Raw genomic sequence first — 21,093 nt, 5'->3', positions numbered from 1 at the left:
TTCATTTGGCAATAATAACTCAACATCTGTTTTTTGATTGGTGGAAGGAACCGATATCACCATGGCTGATTTAGATCACACTTCCTGGTGTGCACCAGCCTTACATCAGCTCTGGGAACAGCATTATAACTAGTAGGTGTGGCAGAAACTGTTTAAGGTGTGAAAGTCATTACTTTAAACTCTCACAAAAACAACCCTATTATTCATTATTCTAGGGTTCAGAAATTCTTTTTAGCTGCAGACTCAACACAGGTGAAAAAGAAAGAAGAAAAGACCTCTTACCATAAGAATGAAGAAATAGAAAACCCACATCCATCCCAGATTGTCCTGGATCAAGGAAACTAGATACTGTAAGGAAACAAAATAGGATATTTAGATAATCAACACGTGCACAACTGTGAGGGGTGTGTTTCTGGTGTCACCCTTTCATTTGCATCTCCCTGATTTTGTGGGCATTTATTGAAGAGAGGAAAAAAGAGCCAGTCACAAATCCTCTCTTTCAGTATCTAGCTGCTCCTTGCCTGGCGTAATAAGAGACTTGCTGCCTTAATCCTTCCATAGAAACCCATACAAGATAGGTACCAGCGTGAAGCTTTATAGGTAACTATGTTCAGCGAGGAGAAAAACTAAATACCACTTCAAGGGGTGACAATTTGACTAGACTGAACAAAGGATTTTATTACACAGAACATAGTTACGCAAGTGAATATAAATACCCTCAGAAAAGCTGAACACTCTGGGAAGAAGTACAACTTAAAAAGGACATGCATTTTCAGCAGCTATACAAGCATTAGCTAGTTAACCCTTTCCAGTACCCTGTTATGCAGATAAGATGCTCAAGCTTCTGCACTGATTTACAACCTGAGCTCAAGAGGGCCTTGTAATCTTCAAGTAAAGGCAGAAATTATCCCTTATATGCAGTATTTGAATACAACTCTGCTTAAAGGGCCTCTGTACCTCTCTATTACTGAGCATATTGGCACAAAAACAGGATCATCATTTCGGAAGCGCTCCTGGTGCTTCTGCCGCTTATTCCCCCACCTGGAGTGACACAGCAGCCATTCCCACTGAGATGACTGCAAGCCCAGATAGGGAAGCAGAGGCAGGCAGAACTTTTCAGAAAGAGAGACCCACTTTTCATGATACTCTCCATAAGAAGTGGGTACGTGTGTGGAAAGGGGAAGATGCAGGAAGCATGGTACACTGGGAAATTTGTTTCCAAATAAGATTTGAAAGGTGTTAGCCGCCTGTTAAATGTGGAAAACTAAGACAGCATCTTTCAGAGAGAAAGAATGAACATTTCATTTACTGGGGAGATCCACCTCAGTCAGTAGTTAACAAGTTCTTCTGTGCCTGCAATCAGCACTGCTGATATTCACAGGAATATACCCATAAGTGCCAATTATGAACCCTAATTCCTTTGGGAAATGGGGGTGTGGACTCCAATCCTACATACGTCTTGGTATTTCATGATGTTACACTCTCTCTCACTAGTAGTATGGGGCCAGTTACATCACAGGCCCTGCCCAACCCAAAAATCTGCACTATGTTCTTTCATGTGCATGAATTTTGTTTCTGCATAACAAGTATGTTCCTACTGCCAATGCCCTCAGCTTCTGCTTCAGTAACAATCCGTGGTCAATTCCTATGACAGCACACAGTGTGGAAGATGAAAGTAAGTGATACCAGTCTTACAGGATGTGAAGTCTGCCCTAGATAAAGAGAATGACACTCAAACTAGTCTAACATAAGAATTTGTTATGTTCTATTTAAAGGGGACATTCATCTTAAAAACAGTATTTCGTAAATACATGTCTTCACTGGGGCTGCTAACACCACCTTAGATTATTTAAAAACTGAAAATAAATTTAAAAATCCAAATTTCTTTTCACTATTTATGGAGTGTACATTTTTTCCATTTCTCAGCAGCTCAGGTTATGGAACTGACTAAACGCATTTCATTCTTTTGTAGTGATTAACACCCATTTTTTCATGATTTGTGTGTATAAAAACATCTTCTGTATTTTCCACAGTATGCATCTGATGAAGTGAGCTGTAGCTCACGAAAGCTTATGCTCAAATAAATTGGTTAGTCTCTAAGGTGCCACAAGTACTCCTTTTCTTCAATCTCAAAGTTTGTTGCCACAATATTTGCATTACAAACTCTGCAGAGAAGGTTTGTGTGTTAAAAAAACACTATTTCCATTGGAAATTAAAAAAAGATTAATAGAAATGTTTCAGTTGGGGTTAGAAGCTTTCCCCCCACTCCCAGCCTCCACATCACTCCCAGGTAGAATTTTAAAGGCACATTCCCTCTCTGGTAATCTCACCTGGCCCACTGCAGCTCCAATGCTCCCAGTTCCGTCCACAATTCCTGTGACTGTTGCCAGAGCCTCACTGTTCCCTTTGACCAATTCTTGACGTCCCAGGTCAGCGGAAATCGCCGAGCTGATCATGTTAGATGGGCCTCCAATGAAAAATCCTGAAAACACCAAAAGACCATCCTTCAATTATAGCACTGCAAGGAAGCTACCACTGGCACAACCCAAGAGTTTCACAGGGCAGAGAGTTTCTGCAACCCACATGTCAAAGGCTGGGGATGTTCTGGAAGTCTCAGTTATAGGGGGCAGAATGCTTTGCTCCCAGAGGGCTTAGTTATCCCTCACAGCGGTAGGTGTCGTGTTGTCATGTGCTTCTCTGTGCGCCTAAGGGAGGAAGTTGGGGGAAATTCACAGAAGCCCCTAAAATATGGGTGCTTGAAACCAAGGACCCTCACTCATTCGGGTTAATATAGAGTCCACATCACGGGAAGCTCCCAGGTATGCACTTTTGGTGGCAGAGGAAGCTTACAGCTTCTCATAGTGTAAAGAACGCAAGAGACATTTGCCATCTGAGCTATTCTAGTCTGCAGCATAATTCCTTATTCCACACCTCTGATTGTGAAAGCTTCTTAAAAAGGTGTTCTAAAAAAACCCCAAAACCCACAACCAAACAGTCGGACCTTCACGGTCACTCTTGTTGCAGCCACGGCATTTAGCTGAGAAGGCAGTACACCTGAGTACATTAAGGTTTTACAGCAGTGTTATTGTTTCTTTTCTGTCTACACAGCTTTTGGGGTGAAAGTGGCGTTTATATGACATACCTGTAATGGCCATGATGAACGCGTTGATGGGTTTGCTGTTTGGAGAACCTGCCAGGGGACAGATAGAAAAGAGGAGTGTTAATAAAATAATAAATAATTATATCTAGCTCTTATACAGAGCTTTTCATGTGTAGACCTCTAAGCACTTTAGAGAGGAGATCAGCTTCATCATCCCCCGATTTTACAGATGGGGAGACGGAGGCAAAGAGTGGTCAAGTAACCTGCCCAAGGTCACCCAATTAAAGGATTCCCTTGGTGCAGCCAGAGAGTATATATGGAGACGTGAGATCTTCAACCTTATGATGGCTCCCAAGTCCACTGTTTTGCTGAGCCTAGATGTGTCCTTTAATTAGTTGTCCTAACAGACTGTTTCCAAATCCCATTGGTTGCCAGATGCTAGAGTGCTTCTGTAAATGGCGTGAAGCTTATGAGCTTCTGACATCTCATCCTTTCCTAGATCTTCTCTCATTCTTTGCCCCCAGCAACCCATTGGCTTTTCCTCTTTCAAGATGGTTGCACCTTAGCATTATTGCTTTATGGGTTGTAACTCTGACATGTTGGCAATGCTAGAAAATGCAGCCAAAGGAGCACACCTAATGCCAGCTTCCTCACTGGCACAAAGAAACCCAAGCACTCAACCCACATCTTTCCCCATCGTTAACCAGAATCTGAAGAAAGACTTCTTCCCAGATGCCACGATCTCTTGGCGCAACACAACCATGCAGAGTGTGACTGGCCCAGAAATATACTCTGAAGGGCAATATCCTGAACCAGAAACAGGTTCAAGGTATAGAAACGGGCAAGTGTCCATCAATCTGGCCCAAAAGGTCCCCCCCTGCATTAATGCAAAATATACTCACGACTGTATCCAAAGAGAGACCCTACAGCCAGAAGCAAGCTGATCGCTAGCACTGGAGCTCGCTTCTGTAGCATATCAGAAATCAAGCCTTGGATTGTCCCACCTGCAAAAATAAAATGAAAGCTCACCGTGCCCTTCCAATTAACATATGGAACACACACACCATTGCACTTACTGAATTTGGGTCTTTTCTTTTATCTTTACCTTTGGCACCTCTATTGTAGGCAAAACTCTCACTGCCGCCTGAGACATAGTCAAGGCAATATCAAATCAGGGTACTCAGGACACAGTAGCGAGGATTGATTACTATATCTCGCTCTCTCTGCGTGTAGCCAGTCAGTGCTTCTGCTGTTCGTTCCTTTCCCCACACACCCTTCCTGCAATCTCAGTTCAGGTCTGTGCAATGAAACACTTGGTGGCCGTCTCCTAGAGTTTCCTACTGTTCCTATTAATGGCTCTGTTCCGCTGGTGGGAGCACAGAACCGATTTTAGGCACCTCAGTGACACTGTTAACACTGTCGTCTAACCCTGCTCAGAGTAGATCTAGATATCATTGCAATCACTAGTGGAGCTGCACTGCCGTTAATGCAGTAGGAAATAATCCTGGTGTAAACAAGGCTAGAGAGGCAGCAAAGCAAACCCAGAAGTGTCTTGCAGGAAAGCAGAGCGGACGACTTACCAAGCCAAGAAACAGTGAACATGGGATAGCAGAGCTCTAGCCATAAAGAGAGGCTTTCTTTGTTCTGGCTAGGAGGCACAGGGATAGATTTTACCACTGGCATAAACAAGCACAACTACACTTGGCTCCATTGAAGACAATGGAGTTGTGCCCGCTCACCGCACTGCTGAACTGAGCCCTTTGCTTGCAGCAATGTGGAAACGGCTTCTAGGGTAGAACGTACCCCTAATCCAGGCCTACCCTCTCGCTCAGGGATTCTGGTGGGAAGTAGGACAGGAAACCGGGGAGACATCTGTTTGAGTGGGATACTTTCATATTCACAGCAAGTGAAGAAAAACTCTTATGGCTGAAGTGTACAGAAATAGGGTAGTACCCCTTTAAACAGTCTGTGAGCTCTCTAGTGGTACTCACTGCATCCTACAGCTTACAATGCAGCCAGAGAAGCAGTGTATGTAAGCAGGCCTTGCATGCGGGGCACATTCAGTAAACTGTTACTTAGACCCCACTGGGCCCATGTGGTTCCTTCATGTTAAAGAGCAAAAGACAGAAGAGCTGGGCAACCAAAGAAAGACGTGGTTTGCTTGCTGCACCTACCTATGATTCCGCCCACATCGTACCAAATCGAAAGCTGGTCAGCTTCAGCCTCCTTCCATCCAAAGTTGTTGCTGAGGTAGAACGGCAGCCAGAAGAAGAAGGAGTAATTCACTAGTTTCAAGCAGGCATAGGCCAGTGAATACTAAGACAAAAATAGCCAAAAAACCAGCAAGCAGTTAGCATTAGAAAAACCACAAGCAGCAACTCCTCCTCCTTCCAATAAGCCCACAGCTGAAGCGCCCATGGTAAGTGCTTCTGCATTTCACATGAGAATGCAAGGTCAGGAAAGCCCAGTGCTGAACATCAAAGGGACAGATTGGGGGGAGGAGAAAAAAACCAACCAGGATGTCTATTTTTAGTGTTCTTTTCATTGGACACAATGGCTTGAAACACCAATTCTTCCAGCAGCTTCACTTGAAGCACAAGCTTGTGAAGAGGAAAACAATTCGTTCATCTCCTAGATTGGAGGAGGTGAACCATGTGACACTAAGCAAGCCAGGGGCTCTTCATTATTTGTGCACTACGCTGAGAAAGACTATGGCAAGCACAATTTATCTGCATCACGGCGTGCCATTCAGAATACTGCTACATTCTCAAAGCACCCTATAGAGAACTCCTCCTAATATCCAAACATTTGTATCCCAGAGCTCAAGACACAAGCGCTGGGCATGCTTGAGAGAGCACCATGTCTCCCGACAGCTGAGACTGTCTGTGGTTCTCTTGCTATGGTTCTGGGGAGTGAACTTGCCTTAGCTTGCAGGAGGACGCTCTCAGTGGAGTCTTTACCTGTGGAAATACCTCCCTTCAGGCAGCTCAGAGCCTAGGCTCAGCAGCTTTCAGGGCAGGTGTAAGGTATGCTTATTTTGGCTGACCATCACTGTCGCAGTAGAAGGGAGCCATGTTTGCAGAGTTCCAATGCTCAGTGGCTAGTGCCGTAGCTTTTTAAGGTACCCAAGAGGATAGATTGTGGATTTGTAATGATCAGATTGGTCTAATATGGTAAGAGACATAGGTGATACACTGATTAGTGCCAGAGACATTTTGATATAAAAATAAATGCCTCCGAACACACACCATTTCTTCGGCAGGCGTTTGATTAGCAAGCGGAACAATGGAGGCTTGTCTCCCTTTAAGCCTCCTGTCTTATAGGGCCCAAGCCTACCTGCCTCTGAGCAGGATTTCCACTGAAGTCAGCAAGAGTTCTTCAGGTAGAGCAGGACTGGGCCTTACCAAGCCCACTGCTTATTACAAAGCACTTCAGAATGGTTGACTAGATTGCTTGAGAGATTAGCCATTCTTAATCTCCAGAGACCCGAGAGGAAGGCTGTCAGTGTAAAGACAGTTCCATTGCACTTGTTCGGTCGGAGAAGGGGAAAAACTGAGGAAAACCAGAGTAGGAAAAAAGTTGATTTGCTTTATAAGTGTATCTATCTCTTGGAAGGTATCCTTGTTTCTATTCAGGCATCCACATTCACTTTCCAGTCTCACATCCAAGCTGCTCATAAGGCCCCATTAGTGCAACGAAGTAATTCTGGAACAACACAGGGTAGATGATCAATTTGATCTTCCAGTCCTTTGCCCTGGCCATGCAGGACTGTTCCTCCAATGTATTTGTTAGCGCTCTGACCAACCTAATTTTACAGGGCTCAAGTGAGGGGACTTCCACTACTTCCTTCGGGAGTTATTCCACCATCAGATCACACCATCAGGACCTTTTTTCTGATATTCAGCTTCCATTTCATTCAACGTTTTATCCCATTTCTCCCAGAACCTCCCCCCGCCCCACCAAAAAATTAGTCCTCTTCCTGCATGGCCTTTACACAGCTCAAGGTGGTTATGTTCCCCTTAGTCATCACTTCACCAAGCTGTATACATGGAATTACTCAGTGACAGAGGGGTCTGTACAATACCCCATCCAGTGGCAGCCCGACTCTCACTGTGGCCTTTAGGTGCTACTGTAAGCAGAGGCAGTGCTCACCTCACCTATTATTAAGGCCGTCAAACATGTTACAGTATAAAACCCTGTCTTCGGTTGTCTATAACTTTGCCAAACTTTAACGTTGGGAGTGAAGTCTTCCATGCCAGGTGTGCCCCTCAGGTTAGTGGGGTTTTGCTTTTAAGTTTAGGTCAAAATCGTTTAGCCATTTGTGAGAATAAGGTTGTTTTGCCCATTGTCACGGGGCAGGGTTCCTTCACCCTAGATTCCTGTCTGCAAACAGGCCTCACACACAGCTAGTGACAAGTCCAACTAAAAGGGCTATAGTCACATTGTAAATAAAACAGAACAAGTTCCCCACAGCTGAGGGCTCACACATTCTCCCTAGGCACAGGGTGAGAGGGAAGAGATCTTGGGCTTCTCTGGCCCTTCCAGCTTACCCCTCCCCTCTTCCTGTCTGGCATTTATCTGTTCTCAGCCGGTATCCTGAGCCACCTGGTTAATTGATTAATCATTCAGTCCTTAACCAAGTATCTCCCTAACTTGCCCCATGTGGGGATGTTTACCAAGTGCCCAGAGTGGTGAGTCAGCTTAAGGCTGCTACTCACTCTGTCCTTCCCATGTTAAAAACATTTCTGACAATTTCTTTGAAAAGTTCTAGTGCCCCACACTTGGAACAGGAAGTTGATGCTTCACAGAGGGTGGCATGTGTGTCAGGATCAGGGATGGGCCTTTTGCTATTCCTGTGAATATCTGCCAAGTTATAAGCCTTTGGGGGAAAAAAGTCCATGTTTATACCTGCCTTTCAAAGTTAGCAGCCACTGAGCTAACTCCACACTCCAGCCCCTCACAGGTCCCAGCATTGACCAGACTACACATGTGCCATCCCCACAGAGTAATGGAACATGCTGCATCTCCTCACAACTGCTGCGTGTGACTGGATTGTGCATGCGACAGCTCAGGGGTAGAGAGGCAAAGCCAGACATTCCTTACAATTGCAGCTCCCAGCTGCTCCAGGTTAGGGCTGGGCACCAGAACCGGGCAGGGAGCCCGTCTCTCTTGTGCTCTCAAGAGCCACCCTGCTGGCGCCAATGCAGCATGGAGGAGGAAGCTGCCTGACTCAAATGCAGAGGGGACAAGAGCTGAACCTGTAGAAGGGAAAGGAGTAGAATGGGGGCAAGGAGCCTGGTGAGACTGGGAGAAGGCGGGAGAGAGAAAACTGTGACTGGGAGCTGTGGGAGAGGAGTACTGGCTGGGGTGGAGGAGAGGCTGGGACTGGTGGAGGAAGGAGACTGGGAGTCATTTGAGCGGGGCTGGATGTGTGGAACACTGAGGCCAGGTCTACACTGGTATACATCGGTATAGCTACATCACGCAAGGGTGCGAAAAATCCACACCCCCCGAGAGACACAGCTACAAAGACCTCACCGCCGGTGTAGAGGCAGGAATTCTTCAGTTCACCTAGTGACGGCCTCTCAGTGAGATGGATTACCTTCATCAACGGGAGGAATTCTCCTGTGGGCGTAGGTAATGGCTACCCAGAAGCGCTGCAGCTGTGCCACTGTGGTTTTAAGGGTCGACAAGCCCAGAGATTGGATGAGGTGCTAAGAGGAGGGATGGAGACTGGGACTGGCTGGACAAGGAGATTGGGAACTGGGGTAGGAGGTGGAGGGGAAAAACAGCAAGATGGATCTGACAAGGAGCAAGGCGGCAGGGGAGAAACTGAACTAGAGACTGGGACTGTGAGATGGGCAGGGGTGTGTGGAATAACTGGAAACCAATGGGCGGAGGAGAGGGAAGAAGAGAGAGAAATGAGGCTTCAGACAAGGAGTCCAGAGGAGGACACTAGGACTGGCTGAGTATGAAGACTGGGATGAGATGCCTGAGAGTGGGTAGGGAAGGAGATGGGGACTGGGACAAGGAGCGAGGACTCGATAAGAGAAAGGACTAGGACAGGGACAGGCTGGAGTGGAGGGAACAGAAGGGTATGTGCCCACTAGAACACTCCTCTCCAGAACCTGGAATGGAACCCAAGACAGACCACACCGTTCCTTGGCTGTCAGTAAACATCTGTGAAATTCCCTGGCAAAGTATGTCTCAGCCCCCTATAGTGCTGGTCCACATGGAGGATGACAACCACCTACTACTGCTACCAGTTACTCAGTTAGCTCTTCAGTGGATCTAAAAATTCCACCTCTGTCCATTACCCAGGTGGATGTCAATATGATGCCACCTGATGGATTTTTTTCCCCAGTTTGCTTAAAATAAAAACCTAGGAAATTACACACAAAATACTGTGTTAAAAGAACATTAAGGGTGCAACGTTAAGGGTCGGATTTACAGAAGTGAAGAGCACACTCAGCTGCAACAAAGTCTGTGCTTTGAACATATAATGCTAAGTACTCGGAAATAAAAAAAATATCAGACCCTAAGCATCTCAAATTGGGTACCCAAAATTAGTGGGCACTTTTGACCTCAATCTCTCTGTGCCTCAGCTCCCCATCTGTAAAATGAGGATAATACCACTCCTCACCACATATGGTTGTTATGAACATAAATTACTATTTGTGAAGCATTCAGTTACTGTAGTGATAAGCGCCATTGGAAAGCCCATGAGGAAATTAAAAATTGTGTATTCAGAGCAGGGTTTGAATAGTGTGTAGTAAATACTGTCTAGGGCCATACCTTGAACAACAAGGATAAAACAAAATATTGACTAGCTACTCATTAACTGAGCTCTGTCCATCCTGTGCACTGAATGACACAGGTGTCCTGTGGGGAAAAACTGCAATCATGTAATTAAAGACTACTATAATGAATACACACAAGGGCAGTATTGCCAACCCCAAAAGTTTGATATGTATGACTCAGAGCCCTCAAAATCATGACAAAAAAAAAAGTTAGCGTGACTTTTGCTCTTTCTTGATTTTTGTACTCCCCCTGCCTGCCACGTGCATGTTCGTTCTCCCAAAGTTATGGGGAGAGGTAATTTCGGCCCTCACTGCAGGACCTCTCGCTGGTTGCCTGATGGTGTGGAGTTCCCAGCTTCTCCCCAAGCCTCAACATTCTAATTAATCCTGTGTCCCCCCTCACTTCCATATCTGCCCATCCGCCTGTGTGGCAGTCAATTCTGGTTGCATAGGTAACCTTAATCCTGACATTTCCTAACTTCTGAGTGCTTGATTTTGCAACCTTAACAATGTTCTTTTAACACAGTTTGTGTGTGTCCTGTGATGTCTTCTTTGTAGATGGTCCCTCGACCACCTGATGGCGTCCGACACCATGAGTTGCTGCATCAGCTGAGAGTAGCGTTGATAGATGCCACATTCTCTCGGCACTCGCTCGTTACTGGGATCCCATGCACCCAAGGCTCTGATGATTAGTGCATGTGTCTGAACCTGGTAACCCTTAGCTCTCAAGATTTCAGTCAGAGGTGCGTATTTCTCTACCTTTCGATCTTGGACATCGTGGAAGGCCGGGGTCCTGTTCTCGAAGGGCACTGTGACGTCTACTGTGACGATCTTATTCCGGTCCTTGTTGGTGATGATGATGTCTAGTCACCGTTGGCTGCTGGTTTCGGGGATGGCAGAGTTCACGGCAACCTTCCCCAGGGGTTGCGGGATGGCTCTGGCCAGGCGATCTTGGATGGCATTGTGTCGCAGCTGCCAAGCTCTCAAATGGGGCTTGCTGCTACACAGGATGTGGGGTAGCATCTCGGCGTAGCAACACTTCCTGCATCGCTTGTCTCGATTCCTGTGGTGGACGGCTCCATTCAGTGGAATGCAGTTAAGCTGGACCCTGTGGATGAACCTCCAGTCAGCAAATGGGGTGAAGCTGTCCTGGGGAGGAAGTGGTTGCTGGTATCTCACTTGCACGTCACCTCAAATGCCTTGCCCAGGTCTGGCTTCCGTTTCAGGTTTTCCGTGTATTGGGGGTGGATGGCATCCTTCAGGGTCCTCTCCAGCATGGTTCTAGCTCTCAGAATGATGATAGTGTGATCTGTATTCTTCACTGGACATTGGCAATACCAGGAGGGATGAGCTGGACTGCCGATGAGAAGCGCAGTCAGGAAAGTAACAAATACTTTCCTCATGGACTGTATTTTCTAAATGGACAACCAACCTAATTCTCAATTACTGAGGGACAATCGCCACTCGCTGATATATTTTGCTTTCCACAACCAAATCTCTGTACAACTTTTCATGAGTGATGTACCGGCGTACTCAGATTCTAATATCTAAACTATTGTTAAATCTATTCACCTAAATTTGGGTTATTGCTGATTATGCACTCTATATATCGTATCACTTTTAAAAACTAACTTCATATCTGTGGATAATCTAAGTACTATACCCAGATGTACAGAAACTTTTCCCAACCTATATATATATATTTTAACATTAGCTTTAATGAAATTTTTAAATTTGTAAATCATCATCACAAACAACAATGCTGAGTCCTTACCAGTAGAACACCTGGTAGACAACAAGCTTGGAAAAAGCCAATGGGCTTGGGCTGGTTGATAGTATCAGGTGCTTGAATAGAGTAATTTTGATCATCCTCATCCTCCTCATTATTGCTCATTAAGGGTTTGTTTGCATCTTCTTCAGCACTGCCGTCCTGTTCATCTCCAAGCTCAGGGAGGCCTATAACACATGAGAACATACACTAGAAACAAAGGGCACCACCATTCTTTCCCCACACAAAACCCATGCTCACTCCTTTTAAGCATTTCTCCCTTCTGATACCCCGCTTGCTCTCCCATACCTCCATCCTCCTTTGGCTTAGAAACTCTTCTAGATGGTGCTCTGCAGATTCGCCAGTAGAAACTACCCCTTGTCTTCTAGCGCTCTTGAAAGTATTCTGTCTGATCCTGGCGTCGGCTTTGTCTGTTCTGAGTGTCTGGCCATTAGTTGGAAGACACAACAAATTAGTGCATTTCCCCCTATTTAGTGGCTAGACTCCCTGTGCGTAGGTCCTGCACATATCATCTCAGGCAGTATTTGAACATGGATGCTCACCGTGTACCAGAAGCAGTCCTGACAGATGAACTAACAGGAAGACTCCGTATGGTGGATTTGCTAGAAGCTATCCTAGGCTGTCTGACCTGGAGGACATTCCTATATACACTCCAGCATGTCAACAGTTACCTCCTCTGCAACCTCCCCAAAAACCTAGGAGACTCCACCATGTCCCTGACAACGCCCTGAAGATCTCTTTTCTACTCACACTGGAGACTCTGCCTTGTCAACCATCTTCTCAGTTAAGCCTGTGCCCCCTTCAGAGCCCATATGCCAATCCTTAATCAGCTGGCAGTTTTGCAAACCCAAGGCATTCTTTCCCCTCATGGGATGGAGAGGATTCTGAATCTAGTGCTCAACACAATTTACTCCCATGGTAGTCACTTATATGTTCCTCTATTAATGCTTAGAAAAACACCTAGTTTCCATAGGAAGGACACTTGGGAACTGAGTGCACTCTAAGGAATATGGTTTGCACACTAGTCGGACCCCTCTTTGACACTGTCCATGTGAATAACATTGTCTGCACCTAGCGTGTTGCAGGCCAAGAAAATGTTCACTCGGGTAGCCACTACTGGGCTACGAGGCAAGTTTCGAACAGTGTCAGTGACACAAACTTTTGGCAGCAGGAGTTGGGCTTTTAAAGTGATGTGGCAAAGTTAACCACATTTTTAATGCAACATGGGGGATCTGCAAACCTGTTTGCCGACTAGGGTTTAAGATGATGTGGACCTCTTACTTACCCACTTCTTTCGGGGAAATCAGAAGTCCAAAGAAGACAATGATTCCTCCAGCAAACTGCACCGACGCTGTCACCAGGAAGGCATACTGGAGAGACGAGAGAATAAAAGCACGATCTTTCACATTGCTCTTTGGCATCTTATTCTAAATTAAACATTCATCTCTATTTTTCCAACAACTTTCAGTCACACAGGGTCTCTATGCAATGAGACATGCAATTTCTCTGTACCCCAACTTTGTGCAAGAGTAAGCCATACCAACACAGACTATCTCCATAAAACCTAGAAACAGTCACCCCTGCCTCTGGAGTAGACACTATGCTGTTTACCTCACTGGAGGGGGAGCACTGGAATGGACATATCATGGTGGGGAAGGAGCTTAGACACAGAACACCAGATTTTATTCACTTTCCCTTTAATGCAGGCACATAATGAACATTTTGTCTTACAGTAATGGCCACAGCTGGCACCTCACTGCTCTTGGTGGTAACAAAGCAGAGTAAGTACAGGCATCTACCATTCAGAAGGGTGAATCCTAACAAATGTTCCTGGAGCTTAGCCTCCTGTTGGCAGAGGGGAATAAATTAAAATAATAAGCTATTGTATTTCTATACTATTTTTCAAGTTTGTGCAATAAGGACCTGCAGGCACTTGAGCAGAGCACATGAACATTTCTCCCTTTACACTCTGCTGCATTTAAGATTTCCATGAGAGTGAATACTGGAAATGTGTATATTTAGTCCATAAATACTGCCTTGTTCTCAGGTCACTAGCTATATAATATTGCTTTACAAGGGGCAGGGATGGGCGGACAAGGAGAGAACGTCCTAAAATCAGGTTGTATTGTCCAAAAGGTGAAGACTGGAGTTGCAGTCCGTGGACATGCTCAAGCTGGAGCCCCCTCGGTATGAGAGAGAAAAGGCTGCCAACAGGGGGTTCTCTGTGAAGAGTCCTTGACTTTGGAGCTCTTCCCCAAACTTGGTCCAAAACAGCTCATGTCTGGCCTTTAAGCCACAATGCAAAACCCTTTTCTTTTCTCCCTAGCTTTGGTCATAAGGTAGATTTAACACCTCCTTTTTGTTGCTTGGCCACTGCTGGGTGGAGAAGTGCTGGAGATTAAGTTGTAACTTATAACACTTGTATATTTCAATATTGTCAAGAACACCTAGAGCCTGGGATAGCAGCTCTGTTATCCTATAGAACTCAAAATCAATAAATATGTCTACCTGATGGAACTATTTTTACCCAAGTGATGGTTGGCAGTTGGGGGGAGGAGTTTTGATTTTAACTACAATACTATTGTTCTCCAGCACCAGACTGCACCTGCTCTGCTAAAAATCATACAAGATGTTCATTGAGCACAGTCAGATTGACCTTAGCACTAGGGAGACCAGATGTCCCAATTTTATAGGGACAGTCTCGATTTTGGGGGCTTTTTCTCATATAGGCACCTATTACCCCCCACCACCGTCCCGATTTTTTACACTTGCTATCTGGTCACCCTACTTAGCACAGATTATTTTTATATCCCATCCCCAAAAAGAGAAGGAAAGCACAAACTGCATAGCGAGAACTACATTTCAAATTTCAGCCTATTTAGGCCTAGCCTCTTTAAAAGTATATATAAAAATATGTAGTGGGAAGAGAATTTTTTACTCGTCCGTAACAGAAAAACAGCTGAAGGTATTTTACTCAAACTTTCATAGTTTTTACCTCCAGGAGGAAGCCAAGGATAGACAATTCCATCCCAAAAGGTGTATGTTTTGGGAAGATGAGAGTGGCTGAAAACAGGTGGTTATAATGAAAGCAGTTTTGCTACCTTAACTAGAACACAATTTGGGTCTATTTCTATAAGGAGCCATATTAATTGCTAATCCTTGTTAAATGCTTCCTGAAGCAGTGGCATGCCCATCCCCACACCTGACGGATGTCCGTGCCCAGGGCTGGATTAAGGTTATGAGGGCTAAGGCTAATGGGAGAGAAGGGTCTAAGTATGAATTACATATTACAAAAAAAATTATGAAGTCAAACATTTATCTATATACATATTTATTTATGTAAAATTAACAAGTTTATTCTACTCTGACTACACTCAATTCTTCAAACAAATTTTTTTCCCCTTAGCTTTAACTGTGGCAAAGTCATGAATGATGTCATTGTAGTTCAAAGACCTGACAATTTCATTCTCAATGCTCAAGAGGGACAAAGCACTGAGATGCTCTTGTGTCATGGGGGATCGGAGGACATTTTTGACCCTGGTTAGAAGAGAGAAGGAACGTTCTCCATTACAGTTAGTAATCATTAGTGACAAATACAGGCATAATGCAGTTTCAACATTTGGAAAACATTCTATCACACTGGATTCAGTGACAACTCGGTATGTCCAAATACGATTTACTTTCGTCACCTTTTCTCTCTATATTTGAGAGTGATGCAAATTCAACAAATTGAAGAAATTATTAGTAAAATCTATTGGGAGATCATCTGGGTACTTCTGACACAGACATCTGATACCTTCACTGACTTTGGAACTTGAAATGTTAGGCAAAAAATTTGTCAGTACAGTAAAGGTTTTGTCAATATTTTTGTAAGCCTTGATCCGATGTTCTAATGAACTCTTCAGTTTGTCAATGATTGTGATGAAGGTATTAGCTCTGAAGGCCTCCTGGTCACTGAATGAGTGGGAAGCTGCATTGTCGCATGTCTTCTGTCTTTTGCAGTATTTGACTGACATATTCACGGTAAGCAGTCCTTGCAGCCCCCTGAATTTCATACTCATCAAAACTATCCTGTATTTGTTGAAGAACAGTTCCAAGACTCCTCATTAGGTTTACAGCAGTGGAAAGGTCGATTTGAGCACTTTGCAAGCCTAGACTGCACCTGCTGAATGGCTGAAGTATATCATTCCAGACCTCACACAAAATAGCAGTTTCCAAAGGGTGCATTGCATCACTCAGGATCTTCGCATCTTTTCTTGTTGCTGATTTTTGAGATTCATCATCCTTGATGCTCTCTAGCGCTTCACGGATGTTGGGGTATTCCAGAACAACTGCATTCACAGCTTCAGCATTGGCACTCCACCATGTCCCTGAGAGTGACTGGGCACTGGGCATCGCTTTGGTAGTCAATCTCTAAGAATCATCCAACGACTGGTTGATGCAGAGAAAAAAAACTGTACAATTCTTGGACAAATCCAAAAAAAGAAACTTCTTCAACACAACAATCCACGGCAGACTGGCCAACAAGGTTGAGTGAGTGAGCAGCACATGGTATGTAATCAATTGCGCTTTTTTATCTTTGTCTACATCCCTGAATATTTGCCACTCATTTGCCAATATTTGCCAGCTATGACATTGCATTGTCATAGCTTTGGCCATGACAAAGGCGGATGTCAATCCCATTTTCGGTGAGGAAATCGAGTAGGTACGAGGCAAATTTCTCCCGGGTGGTTGGTGATGTTTATGAAGGTCATGAAACGCTCAACTGGTCCGCTGGGTAGCACATAATGCAAGACGACAATCAGCTGATCTACATGTGACAGATCTGGTGTTGAGGCGACGGACACTGAGAAATATCCCACATCTTTGATCTCATCTACGATGGCTGATAGTGTCTTCTTTGCCAGCAGTGCAATGAATTCATCACAAATAGTCTTTGATCAGGGGTTCTCAAACCGGGGGTCAGGACCCCTCCAGGGGTCGCAAGGTTATTACATGGGGGGTTTGCGAGCTGTCAGCCTCCACCCCAACCCCGCTTTGCCTCCAGCATTTATAATAGTGTTAAATATATTAAAAAGTGTTTTTAATATATAAGGGGCGGGGGGTCGCATCCAGAGGCTTGCTATGTGAAAGGGGTCACCAGTAAAAAAGTTTGATAACCACCGTCATAGAAGGATTTTTTTTATGATAAAAGGAAAATGAAACTTGTCTTGCCATTTAACCACTGTTTCTGGATGAATTCTCTGTGTCTATCACTTCTATGCATAGATGTTGGAACTAGGGGTGCAGCACTCCCTGGATGAAGGGGTAACCATCACATACAACAGCATTTCTCAAACTGGAGTCCATGGAACCCTGAGGGTACTCCAGGGGGTCCACAGGCCCTGCTGATCAACTCCTCCCCTCCCTCCCAGCACCTCCTGCAAACCTCCGTAGGAGGCGCTGGGAGCAAGGGGGAAGAACGGGGATGGGGCACACTTCGGAAAGGGGTGGAAAGAGGTGGGGTGGTCTCTTGGGGGGGGGGAATGGGTGGAGTGGGGGTAGGGCCTGGGGCTGAGTTGGGGTCTTGGTGGGTCCCCCAAAAATTTTAAATTACAGTGGGGGGTCCTCAGGTTGCTAGTTTGAGAACTGCTGTCTTTGATAGATATGATGTATGGCCTTTTCCACAATTTGCATCTTCATTGATGTGCTGAGCTAAGAAAGGGCTGAACTTAGTGATTAGCTCTAGAACGCCAAAGTAATTGCCATTATGTTTCAATCCAACGGTCTCATCTGAGCCACGGAATGGCAGACCATGCTCAGCAAGAAAAACTATGGTTTCAACTACACAGCTGAGAATGTTCTTCCAATAAGCACCAGCTTCCAAAAACTGGTTTTCCATTTGGGTATCAATTCTGCCACCAACTTTCTGTTGGGCGTGGTAGTTGCTAACTGAGAATGTATGCTGCTTACTCATTGCATGATTGGTAATGTATGCAGTATTCTTCCAACCACTGAAGCCTTTGCAGAACATTCCCCACTTCAGAAAACAGGTGGCAATAAAAACAGTACACTTTCTTAGAAGACGAATGGCAAGCGAGAATGGCTCATCTAATCTGTTTGTTAGGCTTCACATATTCAAACACTGATTTGGTCAGATAACTATTCTGATTGGTGTATTCTCGCTTTGTCAATGACAAGTCAGCATCTAGATTCTGGCATTTCTGTGGGCCCTTCTCAGTCCAATATGCAATGAGATCTTGAGAAGTCACATCCTACGCACCTGGATTGTTGGAGAAGGATTTTTTTTGTCTCACTATCACTGGGAAAGTCTTGAGAGGAGTGGGGTGAGACTGCAGCTACAGAAGTCACAGGAAGCTGCTCCTTTTTATCAGACACAGCAGGTTCACTTGGGCTGGTATTGGCCTGGATTTCCTCACCACCAGACTTAGGAGGAGGAAAAAACATTAGGAGTGAAGGAGAACGTTTCAGTACTACATCTTGTCTTTGCTGTCTTTCTTTGGCCTCCTTCAAGTTCTGCCATCCTCCTTTCTTTGACATGGTTTCTACTGTCCAGTGTAGGCCTACTGTGTATAAAGTTCGATATTGATTGGGCCCACAAACAATTACTTAGCCCACAAAGACAAAATCACAACCACCATAAATTGAATTCACAATCTTGATGGATTAATTTGTACAAAACAATATCCAATGAGACAAAAAATTTCCGATGGCCCCACTACCGTCACTCAGCTGTTACTTCAATATGGAATGGAGGGCCTAAAAATAGGAGGGCCTATGGGTTAATCCGGCCCTGTCCGTGCCTCACTGCTGCTTAACAGCAGTGTCTGTCAGCCAGCTGACGTGCAGCATTAGATTTGGCTCCAAACAGCACTCTGTCCTCTCCAACTCAGGAAGACGGTAGGTGACCATGACATAGGCGCTCAGCAGAAATGGGTAAGTTTTAAAGGGATAGAGCCCCTCCAAATCTCATGCAATATTCTGTACTCTCTGGAGTTGAGAAGGAATGGAGAGGATTACTGTGCTCTGTTGCCACAAAGGTATAGGGAGCAGAGTTCCCCCATAGACACGGGAAAGAAGAAAAACACGTTATTTATCTGGTCTCAGTGGGCCAGAGACAGGAAAAGACTCCCTGGGATAAGACAGCCCTTCGCATAACTCCAAATCAGACAGCAACTACTCACCTCATAGCCATACTGCAGAACACAGGAGGCAAGGAACGCTCCCAGAATGTTCCCCACTGATGCACAGGCACTCCAGAGTCCAAAAACAAAACCCCTCCTGAGAAAGCACAGCAAAATGGAGCAAGGGGGGGGGAGAAGATAGCTTTAACTGACATGTAATAGTATTAAATTCTCCACTCCCTCCCCACACAGAAACAGCTTCATTTAAAATAAATCATACTGTAAAATAATCAGCTCATGATAGACAAGTTTGTCTATCATGTCCCATTTTGCTTCACTTGAGTCAAACTAAGATCTAGGTCAGTGGTGTCAAGATCCCAGACCAGATCCAGCCCACAAGACACTTGATACATTTATCCACGTAAATCTGACAAATTCTGATTCTACAACAGGTCAAAGTTTCTATCTAGCCCTTATTAATGTGACTTGCTGTTGCCCTACCTTAGGTGATCTGAAACAGCCTTCTGAGATGTTTGAAACCTTAAATCTAACGACAACACTTTATGGGCAAGATTTTCCAATAACTTAGCTGTGCACTTTATGAGTGCTCACAGTCATTGCAATTGTGCGTTCAAACTGAGTTTTATATATGCCAATGGCCAAATCAACAAAGAACAGAAAACATATAATAATGATACCCAGCTCTTATAGAAGATTTTTGATCCCCAGATCTCAAAGCACTTTACAAAGGGAGGTCAATATCATTATCCCCATTTTACAAGGTAATGCAAGTTTCGGCACAATACAACAGCCTTAATCTGACCCAAAATGAAAACTTATTTTGTCAGAGTTAAAGCTGTTACGTAGTGAAGAAGTATGTATTACTGTATTTTATATCTGATAACAGCACTTTGTTTATTGTTTATTTGGGACATGTAAGATTTGTGTTGTTCACTATTCATTTACTGCTTGTCAAGGCTCAGGTTACAATAGGTAAGTACGTTATTGTTTAGCCACCATAACAGGATTTGCCAGAGAAGTGTTTTGGTTTGGGAATTCAGCCGAGACTGCGGTTCTGCATCACAGATAAGCTACTAAACCAAGGAGAAAGATCAAGTACCCAGCTTTTCCAAACCAGTTGCCCATGATGGCAACAACACAGGGCCAGCCAGTGGACTGCAGCAAGCCATTCACAACCCATAGGCAGCAGTAGAACCATTTGTCGTAGAAATGCAGCCATTCTGTGAGAGTGCCGAATACAAACTCCTGTGGGGAAAGAGAGGAAAATTGTGATCCTGGTACAAATCTTCCAGGCTGACTGGAAATGTCAATGGAAAATTGAAAGGGGAAAAAAAAGAAAAAGAAAAGAGAGAGAGGAAGTGGTTCCAGGCCTATGTTTTCCATTTCATTCAAATGATAGCATCTCCAGCAGCTCAGGTGTTCCTAATATCATGCTCACGCAATGTTCAGTGATGACTCAGAGGTAACAGCACCACCTGCTGAGTCACCAACAGCATGTCCTGCAGCATCTAAACATGCCTCCTCCCAAGTGTGGTACCCAGCTTAGTTATAGCCCACCCTAGGAGTAGTGGCGGCCACTAATTTACAAAAATAAAACTTTAATCAAAGATTAATGGACAAAACACCTGTCATATTAAATATGCAACAATACTGAAATACAGGAAAGTCTCACTAATTCCCACTTTACTGATGCATAAACCCCTGCAAAAAACCTACAGTGCTTTCATGGTCTTTATTAGCAAACACTTAATAGCAAAGAGCGCTAAAATCAGGTCTCAAATTACAAAATCTTCACCAATATAACAGATGATGACTGTACTTTTACTAGAACACAATGGAGTAGAGTAAGTATAGAATCTCAGCAGCGTAAAGTTGAAAGGAACCTCCAACCTCCCACACTGTGGTAGGATTAAGTATACCTAAAACACCCTTGACAGGTGTTTGGTTTACCTGTTCTCAAAAACCTCCCCAGGTAACCTATTCCAGATCTTAACTATCCTAATAGTTAGAAAGTTTTTTCTAATATCTAACCTAAATCCACCTTGCTGTAAAGTAAACTGATTACTTCTTGTCCTGCCCTCAGTGAACACGAAGAACAAAAATTGGTCGCTGTCCTCTTTATAACTACCTTTTACATATTTGAAGATTAACAGTCCCTTCTCAGACCCCCAGTCTTCTCTGGATTAAGGCCTGGCCTGTACCTAAATCTTAGGTCGATCTAGCTATGCTGCTCATGGATGTGAAAAATTCAGATCCCTG

At 44.5% G+C, this 21,093-nt stretch overlaps 1 protein-coding gene across 5 annotated transcripts in view; it reads right to left on the bottom strand.

Annotated features, from left to right (window-relative positions):
- Positions 1 to 21,093, bottom strand: part of SLC37A3 (solute carrier family 37 member 3) — a 47,693-nt gene that overhangs the window by 3,264 nt on the left and 23,336 nt on the right. For all 5 annotated transcript variants that reach the window (XM_074940164.1, XM_074940154.1, XM_074940172.1 and 2 more), the window contains exons 6-14: positions 19,934 to 20,079; positions 18,874 to 18,970; positions 12,975 to 13,059; positions 11,675 to 11,856; positions 5,275 to 5,416; positions 4,003 to 4,104; positions 3,143 to 3,190; positions 2,331 to 2,482; positions 283 to 348 (exon numbers count right to left, since the gene is read on the bottom strand). In XM_074940164.1, coding sequence (XP_074796265.1) covers positions 283 to 348; positions 2,331 to 2,482; positions 3,143 to 3,190; positions 4,003 to 4,104; positions 5,275 to 5,416; positions 11,675 to 11,856; positions 12,975 to 13,059; positions 18,874 to 18,970; positions 19,934 to 20,079 — 1,020 coding nt within the window. The remainder of the gene's footprint in view (positions 1 to 282; positions 349 to 2,330; positions 2,483 to 3,142; positions 3,191 to 4,002; positions 4,105 to 5,274; positions 5,417 to 11,674; positions 11,857 to 12,974; positions 13,060 to 18,873; positions 18,971 to 19,933; positions 20,080 to 21,093) is intronic.

Source organism: Natator depressus, chromosome 1, assembly GCF_965152275.1.
Source record: "Natator depressus isolate rNatDep1 chromosome 1, rNatDep2.hap1, whole genome shotgun sequence".
Taxonomy (NCBI): Eukaryota; Metazoa; Chordata; order Testudines; family Cheloniidae; genus Natator; species Natator depressus.
Note: the sequence above shows the minus strand (reverse complement) of the source record. Positions and strands in the feature narration are given on the sequence as shown.